Source organism: Eucyclogobius newberryi, unplaced genomic scaffold, assembly GCF_026437365.1.
Source record: "Eucyclogobius newberryi isolate DKJ021-1_F unplaced genomic scaffold, fEucNew1.0.hap1 SCAF_4, whole genome shotgun sequence".
NCBI lineage: Eukaryota > Metazoa > Chordata > Actinopteri > Gobiiformes > Gobiidae > Eucyclogobius > Eucyclogobius newberryi.
In genome coordinates, this window is record NW_027316056.1 from 37,850,382 (window position 1) to 37,867,881 (window position 17,500).

At 47.1% G+C, this 17,500-nt stretch overlaps 1 protein-coding gene across 1 annotated transcript in view; it reads right to left on the minus strand.

The window, feature by feature from the left end:
- LOC140377369 (glutamate receptor ionotropic, NMDA 2A-like) overlaps positions 1-17,500 on the minus strand; it is a 427,148-nt gene that overhangs the window by 46,657 nt on the left and 362,991 nt on the right. Inside the window, exons 13-14 of the mRNA XM_072462756.1 lie at positions 13,557-13,682; positions 1,339-1,568 (exon numbers count right to left, since the gene is read on the minus strand). Coding sequence (XP_072318857.1) covers positions 1,339-1,568; positions 13,557-13,682 — 356 coding nt within the window. The remainder of the gene's footprint in view (positions 1-1,338; positions 1,569-13,556; positions 13,683-17,500) is intronic.

Consider the following 17,500-nt stretch of genomic DNA (forward strand, 5'->3'; position numbering starts at 1 on the left):
CGTGTGCGTGTGAAGGTGTGCATCTGAGGGCGTGCGTGTGCAGGTGTCCGTGTGTGTGTGAAGGTGTGCGTGTGAAGGTGTGTGCGTGTGAAGGTGTGTGTGTGCGTGTGAAGGTGTGTGTGTGCGTGTGAAGGTGTGTGTGTGCGTGTGAAGGTGTGTGTGTGCGTGTGAAGGTGTGTGTGTGCGTGTGAAGGTGTGTGTGTGCGTGTGAAGGTGTGTGCGTGTGAAGGTGTGTGTGTGCGTGTGAAGGTGTGTGCGTGTGAAGGTGTGTGTGTGCGTGTGAAGGTGTGCGTGTGAAGGTGTGTGCGTGTGAAGGTGTGTGTGTGCGTGTGAAGGTGTGTGTGTGCGTGTGAAGGTGTGTGTGTGCGTGTGAAGGTGTGTGCGTGTGAAGGTGTGTGTGTGCGTGTGAAGGTGTGTGTGTGCGTGTGAAGGTGTGTGTGTGCGTGTGAAGGTGTGTGTGTGCGTGTGAAGGTGTGTGTGTGCGTGTGAAGGTGTGTGTGTGCGTGTGAAGGTGTGTGTGTGCGTGTGAAGGTGTGTGCGTGTGAAGGTGTGTGTGTGCGTGTGAAGGTGTGTGCGTGTGAAGGTGTGTGTGTGCGTGTGAAGGTGTGTGCGTGTGAAGGTGTGCATGTGCGCGTGTGAGGGCGTGCGTGTGCAGGTGTCCGTGTGTGTGTGAAGGTGTGCGTGTGAAGGTGTGTGCGTGTGAAGGTGTGTGCATGAGAAAGTGTGTGTGTGCGTGTGAAGGTGTGTGCGTGTGAAGGTGTGTGTGTGCGTGTGAAGGTGTGTGTGTGCGTGTGAAGGTGTGTGTGTGCGTGTGAAGGTGTGTGTGTGCGTGTGAAGGTGTGTGTGTGCGTGTGAAGGTGTGTGCGTGTGAAGGTGTGTGTGTGCGTGTGAAGGTGTGTGCGTGTGAAGGTGTGTGTGTGCGTGTGAAGGTGTGTGTGTGCGTGTGAAGGTGTGTGCGTGTGAAGGTGTGTGTGTGCGTGTGAAGGTGTGTGCGTGTGAAGGTGTGTGTGTGCGTGTGAAGGTGTGTGTGTGCGTGTGAAGGTGTGTGTGTGCGTGTGAAGGTGTGTGCGTGTGAAGGCGTGTGCATGTGCGTGTGCGTGTGAAGGTGTGTGCGTGTGAAGTCGTGTGCATGTGCGTGTGCGTGTGAAGGTGTGTGCGTGTGAAGGCGTGTGCATGTGCGTGTGCGTGTGAAGGCGTGTGCGTGTGAAGGCGTGTGCATGTGCGTGTGTGTGTGAAGGCGTGTGCGTGTGAAGGCGTGTGCATGTGCGTGTGTGTGTGAAGGCGTGTGCGTGTGAAGGCGTGTGCATGTGCGTGTGAGGGCGTGGCCTCTAGACCCACCTTCTTGTCCGACAGGCCGGTCACCTGGTCCACAAACTCCTCCTGGATCATGAAGGCCGCCAGGTTGGCGGTGTAGGAGGCCAGGAAGATGACGGCGAAGAAGGCCCACACGGACACGATGAACTTGCTGGTCGTCCCCTTGGGGTTCTGCACGGGCACCGAGTTGTTAAAGACCAGGCCCCAGAGCAGCCACACCGCCTTCCCGATGGTGAACGAGGGCCCGTGGGGGTCTGAGAGAGCACAGACACCAAGCACAACGTCACAAACCGCGACAAGACGTTCAGCTAATTCCAACTTCGTGCGGCTAAAGCTAGGTGGGGGACCGATCATCTCGTCCTTACAGCGTTCCAGGAGCCAAAAAGAGAGCACTTTGGGGGCCAGTGCTTGTCAGGGTCCGCCCCAGACCCCTCAATCGGGCCCCGAGATAGTGGAGACACTTTCGGACCGCCAATAGTTTAGAGTCTAATGTTGCCCAATATGGCAATCGATGTGTCTACGTCCATTGAGACAAGCGGGCGACGCAACCGGGGCAGAGTTACGAGTCAGAGCAGTGGAAAGGCAAGCCCGCTCACTGTAAAGGCTGATTTACACCGTATGACTTTCCAGCTTAAAGAAGTGACTAGAAGAAGCTATAAAACAACAAAAACGCCTCTTTCACGTTCTTTTCTCGACTCTTTTCCAATAATTGTAATCTAAAAACTCCATGGACCAGTTTACGTGCATGAATGGAGCATAAATGGAGCATAAATGGAGCATAAATGGAGCATAAATGAGCCGCACGTTTTTCAAGGTCTTTTCGAGCCACAAACAAACTCCTGTAATTGAATAAATGAAAGATAGAAGATTTGAATGCCACTCTACTGCGTCTCCATGGAAACCATCAGATGAGCAGACCCCAAACAGAAGGTTACGCTGCGCAAATGTTTCCACAATGAACAATTATTATTAAAGGTGCGTTCATCGAAACCGGGACAAAACCTGGAACTAAACCAGGAACTACACCAAGAACTACACCAGGAACTAAACCAGGAAGTAAACCAGGCACTAAACCAGGAAGTAAACCAGGCATTAAACCAGGACCTAAACCAGGAACTACACCAGGAAGTAAACGAGGACCTAAACCAGGAACTACACCAGGAAGTAAACCAGGAACTACACCAGGAACTACACCCGGAACAAAACCAGGAACTAAGCCAGGAACTACACCAGGAACTACACCAGGAACTAAACCAGGAACTACACCAGGAACTACACCAGGAACAACACCAGGAAGTAAACGAGGAACAAAACCATGAACTAAACCATGAACTAAACCATGATCTAAACCAGGAAATAAACCAGGAACTACACCAGGAACTAAACCAGCACCAGGGTTGAACCAGGATCAGAACCAGGACTAAACCGGGCTCAAAACAGGACCAAATGGAGGTCAGTTTAGTTTCCTTGGACACATTGCTGTAGCTCCATTACTTTCAGGTGGTTCTGACATTGCTGTAGCTACATTATTTTCACGTGGTTCTGACATTGCTGTAGCTCCATTACTTTCAGGTGGTTCTGACATTGCTGTAGCTCCATTACTTTCAGGTGGTTCTGACATTGACGTAGCTCCATTATTTTCACGTGGTTCTGACATTGCTGTAGCTCCATTACTTTCACGTGGTTCTGACATTATTGTAGCTCCGTTATTTTCACGTGGTTCTAACATTGCTGTAGCTCCATTTTTTTCACGTGGTTCTGACATTGCTGTAGCTCCATTACTTTCAGGTGGTTCTGACATTGACGTAGCTCCATTATTTTCACGTGGTTCTGACATTGCTGTAGCTCCATTACTTTCATGTGGTTCTGACATTGCTGTAGCTCCATTACTTTCACATGGTTCTGACATTGACGTAGCTCCATTACTTTCAAGTGGTTCTGACATTGCTGTAGCTCCATTATTTTCATGTGGTTCCGACATAGCTGTAGCTCCATTACTTTCATGTGGTTCTGACATTACTGTAGCTCCATTACTTTCACATGGTTCTGACATTGACGTAGCTCCATTACTTTCACGTGGTTCTGACATTGACGTAGCTCCATTACTTTCACGTGGTTCTGATATTGCTGTAGCTCCATTACTTTCACATGGTTCTGACATTGACGTAGCTCCATTACTTTCACGTGGTTCTGACATTGATGTAGCTCCATTACTTTCAGGTGGTTCTGACATTGCTGTAGCTCCATTACTTTCAGGTGGTTCTGACATTGCTGTAGCTCCATTACTTTCAGGTGGTTCCGACATTGCTGTAGCTCCATTACTTTCACGTGGTTCTGACATTGCTGTAGCTCCATTACTTTCACGTGGTTCTGACATTGACGTAGCTCCATTACTTTCACGTGGTTCTGACATTGCTGTAGCTCCATTATTTTCATGTGGTTCTGACATTGCTGTAGCTCCATTACTTTCAAATGGTTCTGACATTGACGTAGCTCCATTACTTTCAGGTGGTTCTGACATTGCTGCAGCTCCATTACTTTCACATGGTTCTGACATTGACGTAGCTCCATTACTTTCATGTGGTTCTGACATTGCTGTAGCTCCATTAATTTCACATGGTTCTGACATTTACGTAGCTCCATTACTTTCAGGTGGTTCTGACATTGACGTAGCTCCATTACTTTCAGGTGGTTCTGACATTGCTGCAGCTCCATTACTTTCACATGGTTCTGACATTGAAGTAGCTCCATTACTTAAAATAGTTATAGTTGGAGACTTTAATATCCACGTGAACATGAGTGATGACGCTCTCAGTAATGCCTTCAGCGCCTTGTTAGACAGCATTGGTTTCACTCAGAATGTAAATAAACCGACTCACACTCACAAGAACACTCTGGATCTTGTCCTAACGTATGGAACAGAGATTAGTGACCTCATTGTCCTCCCTCAAAACCCTATATTGTCAGATCATTTCCTAATTACCTTTCAGTTTATTCTTAAAGATCATCCAGTCCCACAAAATAAAGTTATAATGAAAAGGACAATATCTGAAAAATCTATCTCAAAATTCAAAGAAATAATAGAGCCAATATTCAGTGACATGTCATGTGATCCTGCTGAGAACAGCTTTAGTCCCAGTTTAAGTGATCAATGTGTCGACTTGACCATGAATTCTCTGAAGTCTGCTCTTGACGTTGTCGCGCCGTTAAAACAGAAGGTCATTAGGCCAAAGCGCGCCTCCCCATGGTACAACCAAGAACTGCGTTCACATAAACAAAGAGTTAGAAAGTTAGAGGGATTATTTCGTCGCTCTCACACCGAAGAATCCCTAAAAGCATGGAAAAGTTGCCTGCTGTCCTATAAGCAGGCTCTGCGTAAGGCCCAAACCAGATATTATTCAAATCTAATAGAAGTCAACAAAAGTAACACTAAATTCCTTTTCAGCACTGTAGCTAGGCTAACAAACTGTCACAGTGCAGTAGAGCCCTCAATCCCAGCTACACTTAGCTCTGATGATTTCCTCCTATTTTTTAATAATAAAATAAAAACAATCAGAGATAAATTAGATGAAATTACCCCCGCTATTAGCCCTGAACTAGCCCAAGCTGTAAATCTAACGTCCCATATAAATCCACCTGTAAACTTAGAAAGGTTCACAGCTGTTGATCAAGCAGAGATAACTTCAGCCATTATGTCCTCTAAAAGCTCAACTTGTGTCCTAGACCCCATTCCAAGCAGACTCCTCAAAGACATTCTTCCCCTAATTATAGACCCTATTCTTAATATAATAAATACTTCACTAGAAAGTGGCTATGTTCCACAGTCCTTCAAACATGCAGTCATTAAACCTCTTCTGAAAAAGCCTAATCTAGATCCCGACCTATTGGTAAACTACAGACCTATTTCAAATCTTCCCTTCGTCTCTAAAATCCTTGAAAAAGTTGTAGTAAAACAGCTTTGTCGCCACCTGCAGGACAATAACTTATTTGAAGTTTTCCAGTCAGGGTTCAGAGCCCACCACAGCACTGAAACTGCACTAGTTAAAGTCACAAATGATTTGTTATTAGCCGCTGACGATGGACTGGTCTCAATCCTGGTTCTGTTGGACCTCAGCGCAGCGTTTGACACCATTGACCACAACATTCTACTGCAGAGGTTAGAATGTGATGTAGGTGTTGGAGGAACAGCCCTCAGCTGGTTTAAATCCTATCTATCTGATAGGTTCCAATTTGTTAATGTAAACCAGAGCTCCTCACCAAGCTCTAAAGTAATTTACGGTGTGCCACAGGGTTCGGTACTCGGTCCAATTCTGTTTACTCTTTATATGCTACCATTAGGCAACATTATCAGAAAGCATGACATTAACTTCCACTGCTATGCAGACGACACTCAGCTGTATTTATCAATGAAACCTGATCAGAGCGATCAAGTAGACAGACTTAGTACTTGTGTGAAGGAGATAAAAACCTGGATGACACTAAACTACCTGCTTCTTAACCCTGAAAAAACCGAGGTCATTGTGCTTGGCCCTAAGCATCTACGAGACGCTCTATCTGAGCAGATAGTCACACTGGACAATGTCAGTGTAGCCTCCAGTTCTACTGTAAGAAACCTTGGAGTCTTATTTGACCAGGAGCTCTCATTTAAAGCTCATATAAATCAAGCTTGTAAAACAGCCTATTTCCATTTGCGCAACATCGCCAAAATCAGAAGAATCCTGCCTAAAAGTGATGCCGAAAAACTTATCCATGCATTTGTAACGACTAGATTAGACTACTGTAACTCCCTGCTTGCAGCGTGTCCTAAAAGCTCCATAAAAAGCTTTCAACTGGTTCAAAATGCAGCAGCAAGATTACTAACAGGAACAAAAAGAAGAGAGCACATTACGCCAGTGCTGAAGTCTCTTCACTGGCTCCCCGTCGAGTCCAGAATCAAATTCAAAATTCTACTCTTGACCTACAAAGCCATAAATGACATGGCCCCATCCTACCTCAAAGATGCTATAGAACCATATCATCCAAACAGAGCTCTTCGCTCTCAGAATGCCGGCCTTCTGGTGGTGCCAAGAGTCTCTAAAAGTACTGTAGGAGGTAGAGCGTTTAGCTACCAAGCCCCTGTGTTATGGAATCAGCTCCCGACCCATGTTAAATATGCTGACACAGTCTCTTCATTTAAGTCCAGGCTTAAAACGTTCCTCTTCGAAATCGCTTATGGTCAGAGTAGTTAGGAACAGAAAGATAAACCCACAGCTTCAGCTACGCTGCCCTAGGAGTAACTGTGCTGGGGGAAGTATGACAGCTTGAGCACTATCCTCTTCTTCTGACTACTTATGCTATCAAACAATATTTATTTTTTAATTCCACTTGCAAACTGTTCACCGCCTTCTTTTTCTTTCTCTCACTCCTGAGGACCTGTGGACCCAGATGTCCCTCTCCTGGTGAAGTGGTCCCTGCCCCATGTGGACGGTCCCTCATCTGCCTGAAGAGTGGCTCCAGTTCGCCTCAGTCGGTCCCTCATCTGCCTGAAGAGTGGGTCCAGCTCGCCTCCGACGGTGCCTCATCTACCTGAAGAGTGGGTCCAGCTCGCCTCCCACGGTCCCTCATCTGCCTGAGGAGTGGGTCCAGTTCGCCTCCGACGGTCCCTCATCTGCCTGAAGAGTGGGTCCTGCTCGACTCCGACGGTCCCTCATCTGCCTGAAGAGTGGGTCCAGTTCGCCTCAGACGGTCCCTCTTCTGCCTGAAGAGTGGGTCCAGCTCCAGTCTCCTCGTGTCCGTCTGTCCGTCTGTGAGAGTCGGATCTCTCCTTCACTGGAACTCCTCCAGGTTTCTACGCTTTTTTCCCAAAGAGGTTTTTTTTGTAGTTTTTCCTGGCCGAGAAGGAGAGTCTAAGGACAGAGGACCCTGGGACATCGTCCCTCGCCACCACAGACATTGTCTGACTTCATCGCCACCACAGACATTGTTGATTCATTTCTCCCTGTGGCCCTCAGAGGCAACTGTTGTTGTGATTTTGGGCCTTACAAAAATAAATTGATTTGATTTGATTTGACTTTCATGTGGTTCTGACATTGCTGTAGCTCCATTAATTTCACATGGTTCTGACATTGACGTAGCTCCATTACTTTCAGGTGGTTCTGACATTGCTGTAGCTCCATTACTTTCACATGGTTCTGACATTGCTGTAGCTCCATTACTTTCAAGTGGTTCTGACATTGCTGTAGCTCCATTACTTTCATGTGGTTCTGATATTGCTGTAGATCCATCACTTTCAGGTGGTTCTGACATTGCTGTAGCTCCATTACTTTCACGTGGTTCTAACATTGCTGTAGCTCCATTACTTTCACATGGTTCTGACATTGCTGTAGCTCCATTACTTTCACGTGGTTCTGACATTGCTGTAGCTCCATTACTTTCATGTGGTTCTGACATTGCTGTAGCTCCATTACTTTCACGTTGTTCTGATATTGCTGTAGCTCCATTACTTTCAGGTGGTTCTGACATTGCTGTAGCTCCATTACTTTCACGTGGTTCTGACATTGCTGTAGCTCCATTACTTTCAGGTGGTTCTGACGTTGCTGTAGCTCCATTACTTTCACGTGGTTCTGACATTGCTGTAGCTCCATTACTTTCAGGTGGTTCTGACGTTGCTGTAGCTCCATTACTTTCACGTGGTTCTGACATTGCTGTAGCTCCATTACTTTCATGTGGTTCTGACATTGCTGTAGCTCCATTACTTTCATGTGGTTCTGACGTTGCTGTAGCTCCATTACTTTCACGTGGTTCTGACATTGCTGTAGCTCCATTACTTTCACGTGGTTCTGACATTGCTGTAGCTCCATTACTTTCACGTGGTTCTGACGTTGCTGTAGCTCCATTACTTTCACGTGGTTCTGACATTGCTGTAGCTCCATTACTTTCAGGTGGTTCTGACGTTGCTGTAGCTCCATTACTTTCACGTGGTTCTGACATTGCTGTAGCTCCATTACTTTCACATGGTTCTGACATTGACGTAGCTCCATTACTTTCACGTGGTTCTGACATTGACGTAGCTCCATTACTTTCACGTGGTTCTGACATCGCTGTAGCTCCATTATTTTCACATGGTTCTGATATTGCTGTAGCTCCATTACTTTCACGTGGTTCTGACATTGACGTAGCTCCATTACTTTCATGTGTTTCTGACATTGCTGTAGCTCCATTACTTTCACGTGGTTCTGACATTGACGTAGCTCCATTACTTTCACGTGGTTCTGACATTGCTGTAGCTCTATTACTTTCAGGTGGTTCTGACGTTGCTGTAGCTCCATTACTTTCACGTGGTTCTGACATTGCTGTAGCTCCATTACTTTCAGGTGGTTCTGACGTTGCTGTAGCTCCATTACTTTCACGTGGTTCTGACATTGCTGTAGCTCCATTACTTTCATGTGGTTCTGACGTTGCTGTAGCTCCATTACTTTCATGTGGTTCTGACGTTGCTGTAGCTCCATTACTTTCACGTGGTTCTGACATTGCTGTAGCTCCATTACTTTCATGTGGTTCTGACATTGCTGTAGCTCCATTACTTTCACGTGGTTCTGACATTGCTGTAGCTCCATTACTTTCACGTGGTTCTGACGTTGCTGTAGCTCCATTACTTTCAGGTGGTTCTGACGTTGCTGTAGCTCCATTACTTTCACGTGGTTCTGACGTTGCTGTAGCTCCATTACTTTCAGGTGGTTCTGACGTTGCTGTAGCTCCATTACTTTCACATGGTTCTGATATTGCTGTAGCTCCATTACTTTTATGTGGTTCTGACATTGCTGTAGCTCCATTACTTTCACGTGGATCTGACATTGCTGTAGCTCCATTACTTTCACGTGGTTCTGACGTTGCTGTAGCTCCATTACTTTCACGTGGTTCTGACATTGCTATAGCTCCATTACTTTCACGTGGTTCTGACATTGCTGTAGCTCCATTACTTTCATGTGGTTCTGATATTGCTGTAGCTCCATTACTTTCATGTGGTTCTGACATTGCTGTAGCTCCATTACTTTTATGTGGTTCTGACATTGCTGTAGCTCCATTACTTTCACGTGGTTCTGACATTGCTGTAGCTCCATTACTTTCACGTGGTTCTGACGTTGCTGTAGCTCCATTACTTTCACGTGGTTCTGACATTGCTATAGCTCCATTACTTTCACGTGGTTCTGACATTGCTGTAGCTCCATTACTTTCACGTGGTTCTGACATTGACGTAGCTCCATTACTTTCACGTGGTTCTGACATCGCTGTAGCTCCATTATTTTCACATGGTTCTGATATTGCTGTAGCTCCATTACTTTCACGTGGTTCTGACATTGACGTAGCTCCATTACTTTCATGTGTTTCTGACATTGCTGTAGCTCCATTACTTTCACGTGGTTCTGACATTGACGTAGCTCCATTACTTTCACGTGGTTCTGACATTGCTGTAGCTCTATTACTTTCAGGTGGTTCTGACGTTGCTGTAGCTCCATTACTTTCACGTGGTTCTGACATTGCTGTAGCTCCATTACTTTCAGGTGGTTCTGACGTTGCTGTAGCTCCATTACTTTCACGTGGTTCTGACATTGCTGTAGCTCCATTACTTTCATGTGGTTCTGACGTTGCTGTAGCTCCATTACTTTCATGTGGTTCTGACGTTGCTGTAGCTCCATTACTTTCACGTGGTTCTGACATTGCTGTAGCTCCATTACTTTCATGTGGTTCTGACATTGCTGTAGCTCCATTACTTTCACGTGGTTCTGACATTGCTGTAGCTCCATTACTTTCACGTGGTTCTGACGTTGCTGTAGCTCCATTACTTTCAGGTGGTTCTGACGTTGCTGTAGCTCCATTACTTTCACGTGGTTCTGACGTTGCTGTAGCTCCATTACTTTCAGGTGGTTCTGACGTTGCTGTAGCTCCATTACTTTCACATGGTTCTGACATTGCTGTAGCTCCATTACTTTTATGTGGTTCTGACATTGCTGTAGCTCCATTACTTTCACGTGGTTCTGACATTGCTGTAGCTCCATTACTTTCACGTGGTTCTGACGTTGCTGTAGCTCCATTACTTTCACGTGGTTCTGACATTGCTATAGCTCCATTACTTTCACGTGGTTCTGACATTGCTGTAGCTCCATTACTTTCAGGTGGTTCTGACGTTGCTGTAGCTCCATTACTTTCACATGGTTCTGACATTGCTGTAGCTCCATTACTTTTATGTGGTTCTGACATTGCTGTAGCTCCATTACTTTCACGTGGTTCTGACATTGCTGTAGCTCCATTACTTTCACGTGGTTCTGACGTTGCTGTAGCTCCATTACTTTCACATGGTTCTGACATTGCTGTAGCTCCATTACTTTTATGTGGTTCTGACATTGCTGTAGCTCCATTACTTTCACGTGGTTCTGACATTGCTGTAGCTCCATTACTTTCACGTGGTTCTGACATTGCTGTAGCTCCATTACTTTCACGTGGTTCTGACGTTGCTGTAGCTCCATTACTTTCAGGTGGTTCTGACGTTGCTGTAGCTCCATTACTTTCACGTGGTTCTGACATTGCTGTAGCTCCATTACTTTCAGGTGGTTCTGACGTTGCTGTAGCTCCATTACTTTCACATGGTTCTGACATTGCTGTAGCTCCATTACTTTTATGTGGTTCTGACATTGCTGTAGCTCCATTACTTTCACGTGGTTCTGACATTGCTGTAGCTCCATTACTTTCACGTGGTTCTGACGTTGCTGTAGCTCCATTACTTTCACGTGGTTCTGACATTGCTATAGCTCCATTACTTTCACGTGGTTCTGACATTGCTGTAGCTCCATTACTTTCATGTGGTTCTGACATTGCTGTAGCTCCATTACTTTCACGTGGTTCTGATAAAGATAAGTGAGCTTCTGGGACGGTTCACTCTTTGCTGCTCTCGTTTATTAAAAAGAGCCAATCAGAGAAGAGCTTTGTCGACCCGACACAAACTCCCTCCACAACATAATAACGCCTCTGATTTGCTTTAGAATCTCTGCAAGTTTCCCAAAAGTACTACAGGCCAAAGCGTACCAAATGTACACGACGCGGCGACGCCTTAAAGACGCATCACTGTGATGAGCTTCTCGCCGCAGAAAGTGTATTTTAGAAGCAGAACATTGCACGCCGTCCGCATCTAATTAGAAAACGTTTTATTTCTCGCAGACTTGTGAGAATGACAGTCCCAATACAAAACGTCCACGTGGAGATAAAACGGCGATAGTTTCCAGAGAAGAATGGCATAAACGTGACGCTGGTTCAGTGATTGCACTCAAAATGCCTCAAAACACTTCAAAACGCTTCAAAACGCCTCAAAACGGTTCAAAACGCCTCAAAAAGGCTCAACACGCCGTAGAACATATTCCAGGCCTGCAGGTGGCGCTGTGACACTGCTACAGGCGACAAACAGAAGAAGAGATGAGACTTTGAAAGTGTCGGGCGGGGCAGGGGGGCGGGGCAGTTTGACATTATTTTCCTCGTTTTCCTCGGGCGTTTCATCTTCTGGGCCGCGTACGGCAGTAACAACACTTTATATATTCATACAAAATGTCCCCAGCACTGTTTCCATAAATTAAATACAACAACAACTGATGGATTTGAACCAGAATCAAACAAGAACTAAACCAGTAAAACAAGATTTTTTATTTTATTTTTTCAATATTTGTAAAATGGCACGTGGGCCGTGTTAAACCGCTTGGAGTGCCTGATTCAGCCCACGGGCCTCATGTTGAAGAGCCCTGGTATCGGATGTGAAATCTACAGAAAACCATGACAACGCTGTCACTTCCTGTTTCCACAAGTGTCAATCACACATACAGAGAAGTGGGCGGAGCTAGGGTGGAAGCAGAAGCATTAGGAGCTGGTGAAGGAAACACTGTCAAAGTTAATTATACATAATACATCCTTAAATAAAGGGTTAAACGGCCCAAAACAATGTGCCTCGCCATAACCACAATTCCAAACGCTTCTTTTTACTCGCTGTAAGTTCTGATTCTGCCGCAGTAAAAGTTTGACCGTTTAAAACCTCCAATTAGCCCTCGGAAGTGGCCGGTCCACTGTCCACTCACGGCCCAGACTCTCAGCGTCTCACTGAACAAACTCAGGGACAGATTAAAGTGAAACTCAAAGTGCTGAGGCGCATATTCGGAGCACGCCGCGCTTTTGGGGGAGCGAGCTGCAAATATCAGCATGTAGGGAAAGCAATAAGGGACAAATTAAGTTATACGGCGCGCGAGGAGAACAAAGGCATTCTAATGCAGAGGCGCATAAGTGGAGACGCTGCAGAGACGGGCTGAAAAGTGCCCCGGGTTATTACAAAAATATACTTGTTTGTGGGGAAGAATCTATAGTTGTTTTGGAGAGAGCAAAGTGAAGAAGCAGAAGGACAAACCGAGGATAACCACGTACAAACTGAGATAATTGGTTTATTTAATGTTATTAATGGGAAACTCGAGCACAGACTTTCCCGTACGTGGACTAAAGTGCGGTTGATTAATATCGCGTTGCATGTGAATACCGTTGAGCGTTGTTTTTTTAACCGCGCGCACGTTTAGTAGAAAAGCTACATCACAAAATATCTTAAATTTGAAAACAAATAAACATACGCTGTATTTCTACTGCGTCAGCATCAGGTGCTAGCGCGACCAACATCACAACGCTGCTCCTGACTGCCGCAGGGCTAAGGGGGCTAAGAGGGCTAAGGAGGACTGACAGCGCTAACAGGGCTAACAGCGCTAACGGTGCTAATGGCGCTAACGGGGCTAACAGTGCAAACGAGGCTAACAGTGCAAACGAGGCTAACAATGCAAACGAGGCTAACAGTGCAAACAAGGCTAACAGTGCAAACGGCGCTAACGGGGCTAACGGTGCGTACGGGGCCAACAGTACTAACGGGCCCGGGGGTGCTAACGGGGCCCACAGTGCTAACAGTGCTAACGGGGCCAACAGTGCTAACGGTGCTAACGGACCTGGCTGTGCTAACGGTGCTAACGGGGCCAACAGTGCGAATGGGGCCGAAGGTGCTAACGGCGCTAACGGGGCTAACAGTGCTAACAGGGCTAATGAGGCTAACAGTGCAAACGGGGCCAACAGTGCTAACAGTGCTAACTGGGCTAACAGGCCTAATGGTGCCAACAGTACTAACGGTGCTAACAGGGCTAACAGTGCTAATGTCGCTAACGGCGCTAACGGCGCAGCGCGTGGACAGGGGCCGGTACCTTTGCCTTGGGCCAGGTTGCGGTTGAAGCCCAGTGGACTGATGAACTCGAAGAGGAAGACTGCGATGGCGGTGACGATGAGCAGCATGACGAACATCATGACCCACACGGAGGCGCTGAAGGGCTCTGAAACGAAACACGGGGGAAAGGGTTAGTACGGGATTCGTCTCCTTTGAAGGTCACTTCCTGCTCCACTACTTCCACCTCTCGGCCCTGACCGCCTCCTTGGTGTTGGTCAGGAGTCGGGTTTTGTCCCGTGTCGTTCTCTGATGAACCCCGTTTGGCTCAGAGAAATCGTCTTCGTGCCGAAAGTACTTTATCACTTCAAACATATACTACTCAAGTAAACAGAATGATCCAAGTAATTAAGAGACAGTATTGCGTGGGGAAAAAAGAAAAGTAAAGTGAAATTTATGATTCGAGATTGAGATTCCGACAAAACATACAATTATATGAAAATGATGGTATTTCTAAAGAGAAGCATAACAATTTAAAAGTATTTACATTGTACGAAACATTAAGAAGTATAATAAAACCTAGAATATGAATCCAAGATGGCGGCGTGTTGGTTTCTACAGCCTGTGCTCAAAAACGTTTTCTTTTCTTCCGCGTTACTTCCTGATTATGGCCTAGCGGCTAAACCGAACTCTGAACATTCAGAGAGCCGAGCACGAGCCGTCGATTCATCCAAAAAATGCGTCGGACGATCGGTACTGAAGGTGCAGTACCTCAGCGTGGCCACTAATCAATCACGCGGGCGAAACTAGCCTCGCTCCAGTGTCACTCAAACGCCCGTCCCCTTCGGGCATACATTCTTGATCATGCATAAAGGCTAGAATACTATTACTGCAAATACTTTAAGGTACTTTAACAGAACCTGCGATCAGCTCGTGCGACAGACCACGGAGCGTCGCAAAGTCGTCTTCCCTCGGATCTGTAACGAAGCCGGTGTCGAAAGGGTTAAATTGGGAGCGTTGCGTTCAGCCCGCCGCCGACACAACTCCTTTATTTCTGCTCTCGAGTTTCGGGGGCTGTCGAAACTCTTTGTTATCAGCAGACGGCGCCGCGCTTTTCTTCTCCGGCGCGGCTTGACTGACAGGTCTCACCCGGCTCAATAACCCGGCCCTAACAAGCCCGCCTCGCTTGTACGACCGGAGACCGCTGGGGCCGAGCCGGAGGAGGAAAAAGTTTTGAAAAGTGCGTCTGAGTGTGTCTATAGGGTCTGCACTGCTTTTGTTCTCTGCAAAGAAGTGGTTTTCGGACAAGACGGCGGGATTAAAAACTCAAACCGTTCATGTCGAAGGTGGACGGGTTCGCGCGTGTTAGCCACGAACGCCGCGTACGTTTCTGATCGGATATCTGCGTACGACCAAAACATATTTCATTGTCTGCGGAGTCGATGAGTGACGCTCGAAACTCGTTTAATCCGAGGTTAGAGACGATTGATTGCGCTCTAAATGAGATGGTGATTGGATTTGGACGTTTCCAATGCGTCGGTGAAAGGGACAAACCGTCTCGCTCGACTCGGCACGACCTCGTGGTCGGAGGTGGAAACGGCGACACGGTCCACAGAGAACTTTAGACATCTTAAAGTGCCAGCTTCAACTTTTTTTCTTGTATGAAGTTTTGTAGACGCCCCTGTCAGTCTACGGCAGGCGTTTGGATAGGATCGGAAAACACCCCGTCCAAATCATTTTGTCCGGGCGACTGGGCGAAAAAACGAGTAGCTTCGGCATTCCCCGGACCACAGCTCGGCAGCCAATCAGAGCCAAGCACGCAAATTTCGTCAACCAATCAGCGCGCTGCATGTACATTTTCACTTGTAAACACTAAACTGTCATGGCCGACTATTGTCAAACGCTTCCCGGCTCGATTTAATGATAATATTCCCTTTTTTTCTAAGATTTATTAATGTCCGTCCCTGCACTCGAAAATGCCCGTCCACATTTTTTAAATCCCCCGTCCAGAATACGGGAGGACGGGTCTCTATCTAAAAGCCTGGTCTACGGTGGCCCTGCAGGACAGTGTGGAGTACTGCAGTGGTGGTCCTTTAAAGCACACTGCATACTCTGCATTATTTGTATCGTTATCGGCCTTTAAACGCGCTCTTTCACTTTCACTTTGGCATCTCATCTTTCAGAACTTAAACAAATGTGAGATGAACAAACTTGGTAAAGAGTTTCACCAACGTCTGATCTCTAAACGCTTAAATAACGGCGTGCTGCTTTGTGGTCGGGCCGTCGGGCGTCAGGGCTCGCTCGGTCAGTGGGGATCGTCTCATTCGAAGGTTTAAAACATCTTTTGGACGGTTCGGTCTCTCTTTAAAGGTCCGGTCTCTCTTTAAAGGTCCGGTCTCTCTTTAAAGGACCGGTCTCTCTTTAAAGGACCGGTCTCTCTTTAAAGGTCCGGTCTCTCTTTAAAGGTCCGGTCTCTCTTTAAAGGTCCGGTCTCTCTTTAAAGGACCGGTCTCTCTTTAAAGGTCCGGTCTCTCTTTAAAGGACCGGTCTCTCTTTAAAGGTCCGGTCTCTCTTTACAGGTCCGGTCTCTCTTTAAAGGGTCCAGACTGTGCAGCGCTCTCAACTCGGACCTAAAACTACAGAGTGAACTCAACACGTTCAGCCGGACTCTGAAACGAGGGTTTACGGTCGGGCCAGAGCTGCTCAGGATGGACGGGAGTTGAAAATTAGCACTTAGCATCCGGTGTTAGCCAATGTAATTATGCTTATATTAAAAACACACACACACACACACAAAAACAGGCTCATATCAGCAGTTGTAATGAACGTGATTTGAGGCAGAAATCCTCAGAGCGAGTCGGCGAACGATCCATCGACTCGCGAAACCCCCGGATCTCCATCTTTTGCGATCGTGATTCGAGACGAGGCGATTCCGTGAGCGGGATTCATCGAAGCCGAACGCGACTCCACGGGCCGCGGCATCGGCGTCTGATGGAGCGAAACCGCCGGTTAAAAGCTCAAAACGAGCTCTTTTCAACTCATTAAAACCTGAGTTAATTGTCGGTTTGATTTGTCCAACTGTTATAGGATTCAGAGCGAGGGTCAAATAGTTGGACGAGGGCGAACTTGATGGACCGACAGACGAGGAGTTAGTCGCAGAAGCACATTTCCATATTTCTCATTATTCCCTTGGACGAGAGCTGCAGAGGCGCGGCCGGGCGGTGCGCGTGTGCGGCGTGTGCGGCGTGTGCGGCGTGTGCGGCGTGTGCGAGTACATGCGTGTGCGCGTACGCCGCCGCAGTGATCTGATGGGGCCGGCTGCCGAGCGGAGAGCCTGTGATGTGGCGACAGACAGACTCAGATATGGGCCCCGCCGCGGACACGCGACGGAACCAAAGGCAAACGCGGTAATTACAGGGCCAAACGAGCCAGAGGACACGGGCAAATAGACTGACGACGGCGGCGAAATAATCACCCGCGGACGGGAGCGGCGGTCGGGAGCGAGCGGAGGACGGGAGCGGCGGAGGGGGTCGGGGTGCGGGAAGAAACTTGTAGAGTAATGTAGCTGAGGATTATGCAGAGAGACTAGAAGAGTGAGGAGAGGTGCGACGGAGAGGTACAAGTCACACCAGCCAAAAAATGCATAATAGAGAAGAATAAAACATATATAAGTCGCACTGGAGTATAAGTCTCATTTTTTGGGGAAGATATGCAACTGAAGATAATAACAGATGAGAGAACATGGTGAATAGGTGTACGTATGCTAACGCTAACACCTTCAGCTACATGATGTATGCTAACGCTAACACCTTCAGCTACATGACGTATGCTAACGCTAACACCTTCAGCTACATGACGTATGCTAACGCTAACACCTTCAGCTACATGACGTATGCTAACGCTAACACCTTCAGCTACATGACGTATGCTAACGCTAACACCTTCAGCTACATGAGGCACAGACAGAACTGTGGTAAGTGTCTGGTA